General features: G+C 45.4%; 1 protein-coding gene across 5 annotated transcripts in view; it reads left to right on the top strand.

The window, feature by feature from the left end:
* lrrk1 (leucine-rich repeat kinase 1) overlaps window positions 1-17,084 on the top strand; it is a 48,502-nt gene that overhangs the window by 13,903 nt on the left and 17,515 nt on the right. For all 5 annotated transcript variants that reach the window (XM_061246218.1, XM_061246217.1, XM_061246219.1 and 2 more), the window contains 19 exons: window positions 110-258; window positions 1,009-1,235; window positions 1,784-1,911; window positions 3,778-3,941; window positions 4,898-5,035; window positions 6,095-6,207; window positions 6,513-6,580; window positions 6,882-7,011; window positions 7,309-7,421; window positions 8,570-8,784; window positions 9,715-9,879; window positions 10,605-10,777; window positions 11,034-11,154; window positions 12,346-12,505; window positions 13,442-13,718; window positions 14,889-15,060; window positions 15,383-15,558; window positions 16,116-16,255; window positions 16,795-17,083. In XM_061246218.1, coding sequence (XP_061102202.1) covers window positions 110-258; window positions 1,009-1,235; window positions 1,784-1,911; window positions 3,778-3,941; window positions 4,898-5,035; window positions 6,095-6,207; window positions 6,513-6,580; window positions 6,882-7,011; window positions 7,309-7,421; window positions 8,570-8,784; window positions 9,715-9,879; window positions 10,605-10,777; window positions 11,034-11,154; window positions 12,346-12,505; window positions 13,442-13,718; window positions 14,889-15,060; window positions 15,383-15,558; window positions 16,116-16,255; window positions 16,795-17,083 — 3,118 coding nt within the window. The remainder of the gene's footprint in view (window positions 1-109; window positions 259-1,008; window positions 1,236-1,783; window positions 1,912-3,777; window positions 3,942-4,897; window positions 5,036-6,094; window positions 6,208-6,512; window positions 6,581-6,881; window positions 7,012-7,308; window positions 7,422-8,569; window positions 8,785-9,714; window positions 9,880-10,604; window positions 10,778-11,033; window positions 11,155-12,345; window positions 12,506-13,441; window positions 13,719-14,888; window positions 15,061-15,382; window positions 15,559-16,115; window positions 16,256-16,794; window position 17,084) is intronic.

Below are 17,084 nucleotides of genomic sequence, written 5' to 3'. Positions count from 1 at the left end.
TCAACCCAATTCCTCTTTTTGAAACCCAGACACAGAGTTGTACTTCCCGTTCTGAGAGTGGAGCTTTGTGGGGGATTTTGCTGAACGTTGCGCTTGCTTTCCCTGCCAGGAAACGAGGAGATCTCTTGCTTTCTGCTACAGAATGGAGCGGGCTTCTCCTCCTACACCCTGATGGACCACCCAGCCTTCTCCAGGCAGCTCCTGCGGACTCAGTTCATGGGGGCTTGCGAGGCGGAGGACAGCGGAGAAGTGGAGGACGTGAGTACTCCAACACAGTTCCCTTCTGACATCACTTCCTGCTTTCTTTAATGTTCCAGTCTTCAGTTTTTACTCAGATTCTTTTCGCAGCTGGGCGTTTCGCAGACACTTACAGTATTATTTATTGCTACTGCGATAGTTCCCGAAAACCTCTCTGTGAGATTACTGCACTCTTAAGGTCAGAAGTGCAGTTCATGCAATGAGTGTTTTGACTGCCTCATCCTGGCTATTTCCTGTCTGTGATCCATTGTCTTATATAGGGGTGGGCAATTCCGGTTTGTATACAGCTATTTGTTTCTACCAGTTACCCTGCCTAAATGAGCTGTTTACACCAGCACAGGGTCACTCGTAGAATAGATGGCAGTATGACGTTCCATACAGTGACAAAACAGTTTTCATCTGTCATTCTTGTGCTTAAATTTAGCTAAAATATCACATTTTGTAAATGTTTGGGATAATTAAGTGATCAAGGTCTGAAGTTGGCCCATATACAGCCCTCTTTGCCCACCTGTGGTCTATAAGCATCAGGACATTACATTTTGTTCAGCGTTTGTTCATAGGGCAGTGTGCTTCTGTTAACACTTTTGAAAACTCAAAAGGTTTCTCACCTCATCCAACACTATGGGAAAGTGACTTCACACAAAATAAACCACAGTCCTTCCTATTTACCAGCAGTGCTGATGCATACTGTGCTGCCCACAATGGTGGTCAGTGCAGTACAGTGTTGACTCTGTCTGTGGCTGGCTGCAGGCTGTCTCTGTGCGCTGGTCTGGTCTGGGCCTGCCGTGGCTGGAGCTGGACTGGTTCATCGACCTCTCGTCCCGGATCACGGTGCTGGACCTGTCCTCTAACGGCCTCTCGGCCCTGCCCTCGGTGGTGCCCTGGGGCCTCATCCACCTGCTCAGGCTGGACCTCTCCAACAACCAGCTGAAGGAGCTGCCCGCTCCTCGCTCCTCCCAGGAGATCATCTGCACCCAGTCAGTTACAGCGCTATACTCGTATCCATACTGTTGTTCATCATCGTGTGTTTTCACCTTAGAATTGTCGGTTTCTTTACATTACAGTCCCTCAGCTGGCACTTGTTTTTACCAGTGCTGAAAAGCGGGAAAACATCAGTGTTAGTCTAGACCCTGGGTTTTCAAAAGGGGGTCTGTGGAGGGTCCTTGAAGGTACAGATATGCAATGATTATGTATGTAGATTTGTAAAAATATTTCTAAATATAAAACCTTGCGATGGGGGTGCCATTGAGTCTAGGAGGGGGTCCCTGGATCCGAAAACCCCAGGTCTAAACAAAGCTCAAACAACCCAGGCGAGATGAGTTCACTGTGGAATGACCCTTTGGCATAAATGGCTCATAGCGATTCTTGGTTGATTAATGTTTGGGTACTTGATGATGCCTCAATCATGGTTTTGTCAGCAGCAGTAGCATTACCCCTGGCATTGGCAGTTCATGCCCATGCCTACTCCATGTGGAGCTCTGTGAACCTCCCTGTGTAATGTGATTTCTCTGTGTGCCTCCTCAAGGCTACATGATGTTAACCTCTCTCAGAACGAGCTGGCCTGCCTTCCCTCTGGCTTGCTGCACCTGACCAGCATTAAGAAGATCACTGCAGCCAAGAACCAGCTTAAAGACCTGTTTGACATCACCAATGGTATGCAGCCAATGAACAGTCAATGACAGAATCCAAGAGCAGATTTTAAGGTCCCAAAATAACCTTGTGTAGTGCAGTGATCTGCATCAGTAGCCACACTCATACAGCATGTCTTAGCAAAATATCAGCGCTAAAAATAACATTCACTGCAATTTCTATTGTAGCCAAGACTGTGGGTGAAATTGTTTTATGTAGAGGCGATTAGTGTAAGATACAATAAGTTACATTTAATAGAGTGGGATCAGTGACTTTGTCTGGAGGTAGACATAGCTTCCTCCAATAGAGCAAAGAGAAGGTCAAACCAAAAACGTCCATTTGTAAAACTATGCAGAGACAGTTAAAAAAATTAGGCCACATAAGCAAATATAAAATTATGTACAACAATACTCTTTTAAAAGAAGATGTGTCTTTAAGTGACTTGGACAGCTGTTGTGTTTAGACCGGCTTTTGGGACACACAGCAGGCATTGAGCAGAGGGTCTGAGCTGTCCACTGGGAGCATATGAGGTCAGAATCTCAGTAATATATTCAGGAACTGCACTGTTTAGTTCCCTGTTTAGTGCACTGTATGACATTAGAGGAATGCTCTGGATACCACTGGAACCCAGTCAGGGTTATACAGCATGGCCTCCTCCAGTCCCGTTTGCTGAAGGACATGCAGCTACATTGCGCTACGCTACGGACAGAGCTTGCGCATTCACACAAAAAGAAATGGGGATTGTAGTAGTCTCGCCTTAACTTGATAGAAGCATGAATCACCATTTCCATCAGATTTTGAAAGATTTATTCTATCAAATTTGTGAGTTTTTGTAGCCTTTTATCTTGACTCTGTTTCTTAGCTGATAATGCCATGTCTGTGATGATTAATTTACATAAAAGTTTATATTTGCATCATAATGAATCCCTCTGATTTTAGATTGTCATGCAGAGACATTGAAAGTAAAAGAGATGGCAGCAAAAGCAGGAAACAAAATTGGCCCTAAAATTGATGCTAGATGGAATCCACAGGAGGGCCCTACAGAGGAGCGCTTTAACACACAATCCTCTGTTTGAGATGAGAAACATTAGTGTTTTGCAGAAGCATTTATCCAGAGGGACGTGTTTCATTTTGTTGCATACAATCGCTTTATTCTGTTGGATGTTTTTACGGAATCAGTTGAGCAAAAGTACAGCTAGCGGTACAAGAAGGCTAAGTGTACAGAAGTGGGCTCATAACTAGGAACTGAGAGCACAACCTTTAAGCCTTTAAGCCTGGTTCTCTAACCATCATGCCACGTTGCCACTACATTTCAGTAAGTCATTCAAGTGTGATGCAACATCTAAATAGATTGGTCTGTGACACCAGTCTGATCTAATAAAATGGGAATTTATTATTTATTTGTGTCTGTATTTATAAGAAGGTTGTTTGTAACCCATAAACGATCTCTGCTGTGATTTTGGTGGAAGTTCAGTTCAGAAGCTGTGTTCACTTGGTTAGTGGTTAGTTGCCTAGAAACTATTTTCTCTCTGACTTAAAAATAAAAGATATTTTGGAAATTGTCCTCTAATTACAGTTGCATCCAGATTTGGCATATACGAATATCTGAAGCAGTGAAATTACAGGTTGAAAACTTTTTTTAATGAACATCCTTCACACATAATTTAAAGCTCCTCTTTTTTAATGTTAGATACTGCTGTCTCCCCTTCTGCTGTGATGTAGCAACAGCATTCTCAGAGTTTAGGAAACTTGTCCTCTGAGCCAGCTGTTAAAAAAGACGTATCCATATTTACTCCAGTTCAGCGCGACTGGAAAACATGATCTTTGTGTGTCTATTTGTGTCACGTTATTTTTATTTTCATGGTGGTTGCTATACTTTTCCCTTCCCAGGAACCAACTGGATTGGGCTCCGTAAGCTGGAGGAGCTGGACGTCTCAGACAACCTCCTGCCCGCCCTCCCCTCCGCTGTGCTCCACTGCTTTAAGGCCCTCGTGGGCCTGAACGTGAACAGGAACAAGCTGACCATGTTCCCTGACCCTTGGGCCTGCCCCTTGGTATGCATACCGCCCTGCAGGGGCTAGGGATCATCTCTGCATCCGTGATAATGTGCAGTCTGTCTGTGCAGGGCATAGTGGCTAAGGTACATGACTGGTACCCAGAAGGGGGATTGTTCAAGCCCCGGGGTAGCCATGATAAGATCCGCACAGCTGTTGGGCCCTTGAGCAAGGCCTTTAACCCCGCATTGCTTTAGGGGGGGTTATCCCCTGCTTAGTCATTACTTTTATTGTTGTTATTATTATTATTATTATTATTATTATTATGATGATGATGATGATGATGATGATGATGATGATGTTGGTGCAGTGGGTAGCGCTGCCGCCTCACAGCAAGGAGGTCCTGGGTTTGAATCCCGCTCGGCCGGGGCCTCTCTGTGCGGAGTTTGCATGTTCTCCCCGTGTCTGCGTGGGTTTCCTCCGGGTACTCCGGTTTCCTCCCACAGTCCAAAGACATGCAGGTTAGGCTGATTGGAGAGTCTAAATTGCCTGTAGGTATGAGTGTGTGAGTGAATGGTGTGTGTGCCCTGTGATGGACTGGCGACCTGTCCAGGGTGTATTCCTGCCTTTTCCCCAATGTATGCTGGGATAGGCCCCCATGTGACCCTGTTCAGGATAAGCGGGTTAGGATAATGAATTCATGAATTATCATTATTATTATTATTATTATTATTATTACTACTATTATTATTATTGTGCTGATCAATGAATTGGGATTGTAACAGGAATTTTGACAGTTCCTTCCACTGCAACCCTTGAGCAGGATCTGAATGAATTTAATATCAATAATTATGAAAGTGAAAATACCACCTGTGTTCTTCACCTAGTGTGGACTGATAAACAAAAATGGATTATGTCAATTACTGTAACTTACCTGAAAAAAATAAAATGACAATCCCAGTTGAATCGTCTGTTTTCAAGATAAATAATATTAGTCTGTGTGTGTAAACCCGTAGAAGTGTTGCAGAGCAGCTTCTAATGAGATCGCCAGCATCCCCGACACGATCTCCATCTTCTGGAGGACTCCACTGAAGGAAGTGGACTTCTCAGACAACGCACTGAAGGAGCTGCCTGCACACATTTTTGAGCTTGAGGTGACTAAAATGATGGAGAGTGGGGTTATTTGTTCTGAAATGGATGACTGAGTCAGCATAAATTACAGCCTTCACTTCACTTAACTTCACACAAGGTGGCAGTGTTATCTCATTGATTACCTTGCTCAGTGTTAATAAGTGATGCACTCTCCACTTTAAATGCTTTCAGCAGTTTGTTTGCATTGGTTTAATGGTGTTATCTTAATTGTGTAATATTAATAAAGAACAGGCCGGGCTGGCATATCTAAGTGAAGGGAATGTGGAATGTTTAATTTACTCATGTTAATTTCACAGTGTTTAGAATAGATCAATTTAAACCGTATGGTTAATTTAAAGATTGCCTTTTAAACCTGTGAGACAAAAATTATATTGCACTTAGAGGGAATTTTATGAAAACACGAGTGTTGTCAAGGAGTCTGGCATTAGGAAAAGGGCAGTATTTTCTTACGGGTCCAAAAAGAGGTGATTAGTGTTGTAAGGAATGGATGTTCCCATACTGTGTCTTTCCCCTTTGAGTAAAGAGTAGTTGGTGATAGTGCTTGAGTAAAACTGCTGCAACACTGCTGCAACACTGCTGCAGCACTGCTGTAACGCTGCTGTAACGCTGTTGTAGCTCTGCTGTAACGCTGCTGTAGCACTGCTGTAACGCTGCTGCAGCACTGCTGTAACGCTGTTGTAACGCTGCTGTAGCTCTGCTGTAACGCTGTTGTAACGCTGCTGTAGCTCTGCTGTAACGCTGCTGTAACGCTGCTGTAGCACTGCTGTAGCTCTGCTGTAACTCTGCTGTAACGCTGCTGTAATGCTGCTGTAACACTGCTGTAACGCTGCTGTAGCACTGCTGTAACGCTGCTGTAATGCTGCTGTAACACTGCTGTAATGCTGCTGTAACACTGCTGTAACGCTGTTGTAGCACTGCTGTAGCTCTGCTGTAGCTCTGCTGTAGCTCTGCTGTAACTCTGCTGTAACGCTGCTGTAATGCTGCTGTAACACTGCTGTAACGCTGTTGTAGCACTGCTGTAGCTCTGCTGTAACTCTGCTGTAACACTGTGTTTCTCACAGGGCCTGGTCTCTCTGAAGCTCTGTGGGAACCAGCTTTCTGCTCTGCCTTTGCCCACAACGTGGAAATGCTCCCAGCTAAAGACGCTGGACCTCTCCAGGAACCAGCTGGGGAAGTGAGTATAAACCCCATATTTGATGATGGAGAGAGCTACTGTGTGTTATTTGTGACTCAGTGATCTGAAACAAAGAGTTTATTTTTACTATTGATTGGTTCATTCAAGTCAGCATTGTTCCATCTACCCTGTTTGTGCTATGATCTGAATGCTTTCTTTATTTTCCTATCGCAGTTTATAGCACTATTTTCTGGGATGATGGTCACGTGTTTCCAGTCATAAGTTTAGAAAACATATTTATACTAACAAAGTAAAAAGCAATTGAAACCATTACGAACAATTAGAAATAAAAGTACTTCCTTTAGGAATGTCGAAGCCCCAAAAACCAAGAAGCGATTCTTTACCACCTGGACCAGGAGAGATCCAGACCCAGGTACATCGAGTGGTGCTGCACACTGTGGATTTGTAACTGGAAAAGAGTCAAATGCTCAATACAATACAAGTCATTCTTATAGATACTATTGCAAACAAATATTGATGATTATTACCGAAGCATTTTGGCACCTACATATCCAGCAAACTGTGCTCTGGTCCTAATCTTTTCTATTTAAACACACTGGCCTTACCGTTATTCTCTTTTCATACGTGTGTGTGTGTGTGTGTGTGTGTGTGTGTGTGTGTGTGTGTGTGCATGCGTGTGTGTTTATGTGTGTCTGTGTGTTATCTCATTGTAGCATCTGCCGTCGAATTTCCCTCAATACTGCGGGATTCACTGGAAGTGCTTTTCCTGAACGACAACCAGCTGGACTCAGTGCCTCAGTCAGTGTGCAATCTGAGGAACCTCTCTGAGCTTTACCTGTCCAAGTAAGTCCCTCTCCCACCAGAGGCCAGAACATGGTCCCTGTTGAGGGCCTGTCACAGGGAACTGAGGTTCTCCCTGTTTGGACGGGTGTGACAGTACCTCTCATAGTGCTGAATGTGACTGTGTTTAATCATGCATATCCATTGTGGAATACAGACAGAAACCTCCCCATGCTAAAAGGCAGGAGATGTAATTGAGTTATCAGGGTAGTTTTGGCACATAGACAAGCGCAGTTGTTGCTGGTGCTGCTTAGTGGATGTGGTTCCTGACCGCGAAGGGCCTTGCCGTGTCCCACACAGTAATCCGGGAATCCGAGAGCTGCCGTCTGAGCTGGGACAGCTGTCTAATCTGTGGCAACTCGACATGGAAGACCTTAACATCACCAATATCCCGGCTGAGGTCAAGAAGGAAGGTAGGGTGGGGTTCACGAGAGGGTCGCTCTGCGTGTCTGTGAGTGGAGTCAGCCCTGTCCGTCCGGGAACGGGCGGAGCTGCCGTCATTTCACTTTATATTTTGGCAAGATTCCCAAGTTGGCCCTCACTTCTCTGAAGAGTCTGTTTCATTAAATTTCATTTTGTTTCAATATTTACTCCGGGGCAGATTAAAGATTAAAGAAAATGTCAGTCCCCTCTTCCCCTCTGCCTTCTAAAAACCGTTGCCAACTGTCGTCACTTGTTGTGAATGGGAAAAAATGTTTTTCCGGTTTATGAGATAAGAAATGTTATTATTTGCAACAAACCGCTAAGTCTCTGTCATGACTCTTAATTGCAGCCCCTGTCCTATACACCCATAATCACAAGTTTAAAATGCTCCTCCCATAGCCACATGTCTTCAACCAAATTCCCTGGTCTCTGATAGGATCACACCACAGACAGTGTAATTCCCCTGCCTTTGGGAATGAATGGAAATTGGCATCCTTATCGCTTCTTCTTCCTGCTTTTTCTGTCACAGACAAAGGCAGAGCGCACTTACATTTGTCTCCTCTGTATTGTGCTGTGGCACCACAAATAAGAAAGCAGGGATGATGTCTAGCATCTGCCAATGAGTGTGACTGACCGGCCGACTGCGCCTGGGACAGTATCTCAAAAACAATAGGCCGGTTTTCAGACCATTTCTATCACAATTCCCAGAATACATCACACTATTTTAGTTCATGTACTACTGTAGGTAGCAACTTGCTAGGGGTTTAAATTGCAAACTTGTATAAGCGTCAAGCACTATTTAAACCGGGCAGCAGCCTTAAAAAGGTGGGGCTGTTTAAAAATGCCATGACGATATAAATAAAAATAACTGGATAGAATTCAAACTGGAAACTGATCAGAAATCTCTTTAATATGATGATCTGGGCAATTTAACTTCCAAGTTTTGTCAGAACTGGGAACTTTTAATGCAGTGTAAACAGAGTGATGGCAGAGCTGCCTTTCGGGGAAACCCAACATTGGCAGGGCTGCCACGTGTTATCCGTGACTGAGCCCATCATTGTGTTTAGCTGTGGACAGGGACCTAGCCTACGCCCACGGTTCTATGAGACCACCACACCTCTCCCTGACCCCTCCCCAGGTCCTGCAGCGGTGCTAGGCTATCTCAGGGCCCACCTGAGGAAAGCAGAGCCCTGCAAGTCTCTGAAGATGATCGTGGTGGGACCGCCCCGGCAGGGGAAGACCACTCTCCTGGAGGCCCTGCAGACGGGCCGCGTGGGCCAGTTCCTCCCCGCGGAGTCCAGCATCCGCACCACAGCCTGGACGCTGGAGAGGCCCAGCGGAGTCAAAACCAACGTGAGACCCCCACCACGACCTTCCACCTCCATTCCTCTTATGAGTCCAGGACTGAACCTCATGTCTGCCTCTTTTTAATGCAGCAGAACTTTCCATTCTTGGTTTCCATAGAGAGATTAATGGTGGTAAATGTAGCCCACGTGTATATTCAGACATAAAGCAGGTCAGGCCTTTAGGCACTGGATCACCATTGACCACTAAGGGGCTGGGCCGAGGTGGGGTTTTTTTAATCGGAATTTTTTGTAACGGAATTTCTGAAATAGGATGTGAAAACCAGTACAGTAGCCTTATTTGGTTGGAATGCCTTTGGCTTGACCACAAAAGGGGCGAATTACTAGCACTTTGACTGTGAGATTCTGAGCAAGTAGTCTGGGCAAGAAATTTGTGTCTGGGACTGTAGACCCTCCTCAAGTGCACTGATTTCTTTTCCCAGAAAGCCTGAGTCAGCTTCCTGTCCGTCTCGAGGAGAATGGAGAAGGGAGGGTTTTCTTCCCAGGAGACTACTTTAGTATAGCCAAGCCAGTTTAATGATCCCAGTCATCCGGTGATTAATGATATTTTCACTGTATGTTTCAGTGGGTTAGTAATCCAGCGTTAATTTTTGCATGACTGAAATCCTCTTTGTGTTGTTTCACCAGTGTTTTCTGTTGACACTTTCACAAGTTATTTAGATTAATATGATGGTCCAAAAGCAACCCCATATCATATTTTTTATTAAATAATTGAATTTCCCTTTAAATGTTCAGTGCTTTGTTACTTAAGTTCCTCTGAGGTAAAATGTGTTACTGCGCTAGCTTAAAGCTGAAATAATGCAAGGTGGCTCTCCATAAGCCAGTGAATGAAGCTGGCAGTTTATAATTAGCCAGGGGTATCTGTGAGGGCCTTCTCTTGCGGACTCCACAGCGGTTTGTTCTTATCTTGTGTGAATAGATGGATTCAGTGGACTTCAGTGTGTGGGACATCGGGGGCCCTGCCAGCATGTCTACAGTCAATCAGTGTTTCTTCACGGACAAGGCGGTGTATGTAGTCATATGGAACCTGGCTCTGGGCGAGGAGGCGGTGGCTAACCTGCAGTGCTGGTTATTAAACATTGAGGTAGGGGAGGCCGCTAGCCACCACTCGCTCACTCTCTCAAACCATTTTTCTCTTCATTCCCGTCCTGCTCTTCGTCACCCCTCCACTCCCGACGCGGCGGGCCGGGGTGTCAGTCACCGCGCCCTCTCTCACCCCGGGATATAGGCGCTCATTGTGGATGTGGCCGGAGACCCACATCTCCGCCGTTAACATCACACCTTTCTGACTTCTGTCTGCCTGCTTGAGTGCAACGCACTGAAAAATGATTAATAAATGCAAGCTAATGTACCGTATATAATACTATAATATGCTGTGACCAGTCAGCATCTTCTCTTATTATATTTATTATAATGATTTCAGTGAATAGTTTTGATGCATTTAATTTTGCAGCAATTATTCAATTATAAATCATGGTGATTTTGCAAATGAGGAAATATATTGACATGGCATACAGTATGAGCTTGCAGCCTGTTGCTGTCTGATGGTGAAACTGAAACACAGTTAAATGGAAGGCTGTCCAGGTCTCCTACCGTGTGAATGAGACCGAGGATTCAAGGGCTGTGAGCAGCTGCAGTGGACTGGTCTTTTCTCTTTTTTCTTCTTCTTTTGTTTTCTTTGGGCAAGTTGCCCATTCCACAGGAAATGAATAAGAATGCACTGAGTGCTCCAGGGAGTATATAATGGATCCTGTTTGATGAAGTGTTTTTGGGCACGGTCTGGTCTCACTCTGTGCCCCGACCCACCAGGCCCGTGCTCCTAACTCTGCAGTGGTGGTGGTCGGCACGCACCTCGACCTCATCGAAACCAAGTTCCGCACCGAGAGGATCGCCACCCTCCGCGCCTACATCCTGGCACTGTGCCGATCGCCCTCCGGTGCCAGGGCCAGCGGCTATCCTGACATCACCTGGAAACACCTGCAGTCAGTGCCCTTACTCCTTACTAACTGTTACTGGAGTCCACCATGGTTTAAACAGATGATGGGTTAGGTTTTCCCTCAGGAAGTTGTTAGGTAGTCCATTTTCAGATTTTAGTCTGCTTTCCTCACAAGCTTACTCTTTTAAGCAGCTGATTATACCATTATAAAGTGTAAGACACTGCAGCTGACAGTGATTCCCTGTACAGCAGGCTAATTCATAGGCTGCTAGTTTAAGACGTGTCCTCCTTGTCTCTCCCAGCGAAGTGTCCTGTAAGACCCTGGAGGGCCTGGACGGGCTGAGGAGGCTCATCTACCAGGTGTCCTGCTCCATGAAGGACATCACCAGCTCCTCCAGCTGCCACAGAGTGGTGGGGAGACTGGTGAGTGTCGCTGCCATTATGCCCAGCAAACAGCCTGCTCATTAAGTCTCGCCTCACCGCGAAATTTCTGTGTTGACATTTTAACCTGTTTTTAGGTAATGTTTGTTCTTCTCTCATTGGCAAATCTTGAAATTAGTCAAAACTGTCTCACTTCAGTGGCAATATTTTTGTCTTATCTGGCAAAAAAAATGATAGAAATAAGATTTTAAGACTAAAATACTAGTGGATCTTTTGTGCTGTGTAGTGCCGTGTCCCTGACACTGCCCTGTGTGTTCCGTGCCAGAGATGTGGACTAGAGTCAGCGACTCGGACTCAAGTGTCTCGTGAACAGAGTATGCCAAATGCTATTGTGAACATTGTCACAACCAACCATTATTTTTCAATGATTTATATGAAAAAGAATCCTTGGTTAAGATACCCAATGTCGTTTTACGCGCCACCTTGCACTTTTCGGTTCAAACCACTGTAACACCCTACACTGTATTGCTTGCAGCATAGCTAATGTTACAGTTCTGCATGTTGTGACCTTTGGCTTTAAAGAATTCAGGCTCATTGAGTCAAACAAAATGATTGCAACTTGCAAAATGTGAAGCATTCTTCAGGTTGGCTTGAAAAGCCCCTTCCATTTTAATTGTCAACATAGATCACAGAAGCAGCTGTGTTTACATGAGCAAAGGGTCACGCTATTTTGTGTATAAACTTTATGCTTGATAAGCAAGCAGGACAGTGAGTGATTTTGAATATCCTGTTAGGTGACGTTATGGAGTAGTTATATAGACATTGAGTGTTATTCCAGTGTCAAATATAGAAATAAGAACTGCATGTACTTTAATTGTTTGTAATTGAGATTGGCATTAAAAGCTGTAGAACCCGAACCCAGAGCTGAGGTTTTGGCAAAGCTTTTCCCCAGCCATCTTGAGAATGGCTTTGTCAAAATGTTTTCTCAGACGTGGTAGTTTTTTTGTGTGTGCCCCTGATAATACTGTTTCTTCAGTTGTCACATGTGATGCCATGTACAAAATGTCATCTCCAATTCTGGTTTCTATATCTTCAACTAGCATAGTAATTGTGATGAATTTCTAAAGCCATACTGTTGTATAGGCTGCACCATTCTGGAGACTTGAGACTTGACTTGCACTCTAGCTCGAAGACTTGAATTGAATGACTTGTGAACATGTCTGGTACCTGCAGATCCCTAAAAGCTACCTGGTGCTTCAGGACGCGATCATCGCCGAGCGTCTGAGACGGGACACCGAGGACGAGGTGCTGTACCTGACTGACCTCCAGCTGGAGCTTATCATCCAGCAGAACCCTGGGAGCGACATCAAGGACTATGAGGACCTGCAGTCTGGTACAGCCCACTGAACTACGCCTTCTGGCACTGTCTGCACTCCAGAGTTTCACTGCCATCCACGCCTGCTTACACCAGATAATAGCATTCAGGACATGCCGTGCCTGACAAATCATAAATACATCTGCCCAGGGCCATAGACTATTTTTCTGTTTTTGTGTGTGTCGTACATCCAGCTGAGCTTTTTGCTCACACGAATATTTGTAAAAATTCAAACTCCTAAATATACGATATATTGTATATATATTCTTTTATATAATGACAGATGTATAAATATAACATTTGTTGGTTCCAATCTTGACAATGTTTATTAGTAGTGACAGAGAGATAGTTATGTGATCAAGCAAAACTTTCAATGACAACTGCCTCAAAGGGTTCACAATTTAATTTAAGTTCGAATTAAACAAGGTTATCTGGACTGAATGGCTTTAAATACCCTTTTTCAGACATTGCTCTCTGAGGTGGGAAACCGAAATGTGTATTCAAAAATAATGTGATTTAATTTAAGGAAGCTGGTGCCTAGCCTCCCAAAATCAATCAGTCAGCCAATCAATAGCCTGTCTGATGTTCTGTTCAGATTTTGAGACCTAACGAGGAAACAATCTATTGTAATTTTAGTCGAATCTCCTTCTTTGGGACTGGTCTTGATCATCCACTCCTAGTTGCTATTCTATAATTAAGTGCTATTCTGATCAGTGGTGATGAGTTAACACTTCCATTGTCCTTAAGTATCCGGTGGTACATGATTGATTTGCCAGTGTTTAAGGCTTCAGTGGATCTTGCAGTCTACTGACGAATTCTTATGTTCTGAGATATTTTAGCCTACATAAGGCATATGTGTGTATTTACCCGATGTTTGTCAAAAAGGCAAAATAAAAATATGAATTTGGGTGGCATCAGAGCAGCTCTTTACTGGCCGTGCCTGCTCTCCCTCAGCCATTAGCTTCCTGATAGAGACGGGCACGCTGCTGCACTTCCCCGACACCAGCCACGGCCTGTGCAAGCTGTACTTCCTGGACCCGGTGTGGCTCTCCGAGTGCCTGGAGCGCATCGTCCACCTCAAGAGCTCGCGCTCGGTGGCCCGCAACGGTGTGATCCGGGCCGAGGACCTGCGCATGCTGCTGGTGGGCACCGGCTTCACCCAGCACACCGAGGAGCAGTACTTCCAGTTCCTGGCCAAGTTTGAGATCGCTCTGCCCGTGGCCAGCAGCAGGTGGGGCCCGCACTTGGCTCTCCGTTTCCCACACTCGCGTTTGCGGCTCTCCGTTTCCCACACTAGCGTATGCGGCTCTCCGTTTCCCACACTTGCGTATGCGGCTCTCCGTTTTCCACACTCGCGTTTGCGGTGTACAAACTTCGCTGCAAGTTTTCAAAATGTTTCACAGCAAGGACAAATGTTCTTCCAGGCTTCGCAGTGAAACTGAAAAAAATTTGAAAATGTTATGTCAAAGTGCTGTAATAATGTGTGAATAATCTCCGTCTAAGCAAACAGCCTCAAGCTGTCATTCCTATGCAGAGCATTTCTTTATGCTATTTTTCTTCTGCCATTTGAATGTTTTTCTAAACCTTGGAGTTGAGGTAAGGAACATAACAGTGAAATTATCTAAAAGCTGTTGTACGGGTTAGTCATTCTCTGTAACTTTTTAGTTTGTGCTTCTGTGTGACTGTTTCAGCAGTGTTTGAAAAGTCATGCCTCTGTGCTCAAAGTTTCCATTGTCTAATGTAAGTCTGAGCAACTTAATGCTGCCTGCAAGCAAAACACATGCTGCCAGTTTTAATGCATGACTTTATAACCAGTTAAGTTTAATTAAGTTGATCCCTAGAAAGCTAAATTGATCTGAGGCATGCAGTGTTTTACTGTATATCCTAAGAACACAAGAAAGTTAGAGTAGAGAATAGGCTTTTCTGGCTGCCTAGCCAGACAGCCCATGTAGGCTGCTTTGAGAAGCTCACCCATGCATATTGTGTGTGTTTACACTCAGAGCCAGGGGTAATGGTATTTACAGTGTAGTAACTCCCTCTGTTCTCCCATCCATGTTGGACCTTGCTTCTTTGTACTTTCCATTACTGATAAACTATAAAATCCTATATTTTTTGCTGCTTCATATATGAGTAAAGGCTTTTATGTATCTGTGATTTCATGCCGTGGTGAAAACTGTTCAATGGATCAGTCAAGAGACAATGAGGTGTCCTGAAGCCGCAGTTTCATCATTTTAATGATGAAAACGTAGTGTTTCAAAGGTTTTTCAAAGGCAGATGCTGATATTGGACCCAGCCTGGCTGGACAGTCATGTGCTATGTGCTGTGCTGCCTAATGGAACCACCAAGCTCTCACAATGTGAGGTCAGTGGTTCACCTTCCCCTCCTCTGCATGTGTCCCCAGTTACCTGCTCCCTCACCTCCTGCCCCCAAAGCCAGCCATGGACATCCACGGCTTCCGACAGCAGACCACCAACACTATCCAGCGCCTCTTCAAGATGAGCTTCGTCCCAGCGGGATTCTGGGAGCGCTTTATCGCCAGGATGTTGATAAGTCTGGCCGAGATGGACCTCCAGGTACTGCGCAACGTACACGCCTGGAGTCAACTTCTGTCCTTAAATCTGAGTCACAATAAAATGCAATCATTCATTTTCCGCTTTGCAAACACAGTTTGGTGAGTTAATTTTGGTGATGTGTGTGTATGTGTGCAAGTCATATTTAAGGACAAATTGCAGTGAAATCCCGACCGCAGACTCAAGGAAAACAAGGAGAGAGCAAAGCAAACACTGGCCCCTTGGCAGTTTCATTACTGGAAGTGATTTTGTTTAACTTAGAACTAATGGTGAATAGGGATGTTTAGGGGATTAAGACTGTTTGATTTTTCTCTTCTGGTTTCAGTCTTTTGAGACGAGAAATAACGCCAAGAGCCTGCGGAACCGCAGCACGGTCATTTACAGCTTCGCCGGGAACGGGAACCAGCAGAGGAACCGCTGCAGCACGTTCCGGGTCCGACGCAGCCAGACCATCTACTGGAAGGAGGGGCTGCTGGTCACATTTGATGGGGGGTTCCTCAGGTAAAACCTGGGCTACTGTCACCCTGTGTCACACTTATACTTCATATAATGCAGAGGCAGCATCCCACACACACTCTACATATTTGCCAAAAGATTCATTGTCAGTACAGTTGTTCTGACCTTTTAGAACATGTATGTTCTCCAAACTCAGATTCTTTGTGGCAGATAAAAGCATCGAATGTGGCATGGTATGAGTATGAGTGCAATTAAGCCCTTATTAGTCTGAGTAAATAGAAGGCAGCTTCATCAACCGCTCTGTGACTTTGCTTATTAGCATATCATCATCTGGCAAAAAGCAGCCCGTGAATATAAAGAAGGAGGAAATTTAAGGGATGAGACGGGTGTGATTTGACAGCAGGAGAGTGCAAACGGGTAGACAGCAGCCACATCTCTTCTGCGTCTGATGGCCGATCACAGCCAGAATTGCAGATATTTTATTTAACATTAGGAGTGTGCAGAGGCATAAATGTGGGGTAATGTGTGTGAACTCCACACAGTGCTGGTTGCCGGGGAGATTACTGCCGCTTGGTGAACCCCACTCTCGCTCTCTCCCATAGCGTGGAGTCCTCTGACGTCAACTGGAAGAGGAAGAAGAGCGGAGGCATCAAGATCATCTGTCAGTCAGAGATGCGAGACTTCTCTGCCATGGCCTTCATCACCGATCACGTCAACTCCCTGATAGAGCAGTGGTTTCCTGGTGAGAGTCCCGGCTCATTATCTCACTATCTCCACTCCCACTTTGCATTCCGGAAGACGCCTGCATTCTCACTCCTCTTTTTTCCGTCTTGTTTAGAGACTGGAAGTACCGAACGCGTTTCTTTTGTCTGCTACATGACTCCAAAGTATGTGAATGTTTTCTTTTGCCCCGCGAGTCAAGCCGTATCACGCACTCCGGCAGGTGTGGCAACACACCGCTGTCCCCCCCCGCCCACACAGGGGTGTGAAAGAGCTTAATAAGGCTGAGTCATAGCCGTGTTCTCCTCAATGGAAACAGAGTGTTCGTTAGCCCAGCTTTGTCACCACTCATCCCGATGCATTGTCACTGCAGATTAATCAGGCGTCGGAGCCTGACGGTACACCGGCTGCTCTTGAGTTTCTGTTAAAAAAACACTCAATCTCCTATCTCACTATTCTCTATATGAATTACTTTGTTTTTGATGTCTATAGCATAACACAGTCAGTTGATTTCTTTGTGCGGTTTGTAGTGAGCTGTGTGCCATGGCTGTTTGTGTTTAGCCCTGACAGCCAGCGAGAGTGACGGTACTCCGCTCATAGAGCAGTACGCCCCGTGTCCTGACTGCACCGCCATAGCTGAGCAGAGGGGTGAGGATCTCTCAGCCCACCCCAACCCCAACCCCAACCCCAACCCCAACCCCAGCCTCAGCCCTGTGCATTACTTTAACATGGAGCACTGCGTCATCGCCGCCGTGGAGAAAGACCACGTGATCTGTCCCAACCACCCCGAGCGCCCTGTGCCCCTGCAGGAGCTGGTTCCTGAGATCTTCATGACCGACTTCCCAGCACGG

This window comes from Conger conger, chromosome 6, assembly GCF_963514075.1.
Source record: "Conger conger chromosome 6, fConCon1.1, whole genome shotgun sequence".
NCBI lineage: Eukaryota > Metazoa > Chordata > Actinopteri > Anguilliformes > Congridae > Conger > Conger conger.
Note: the sequence above shows the minus strand (reverse complement) of the source record. Positions and strands in the feature narration are given on the sequence as shown.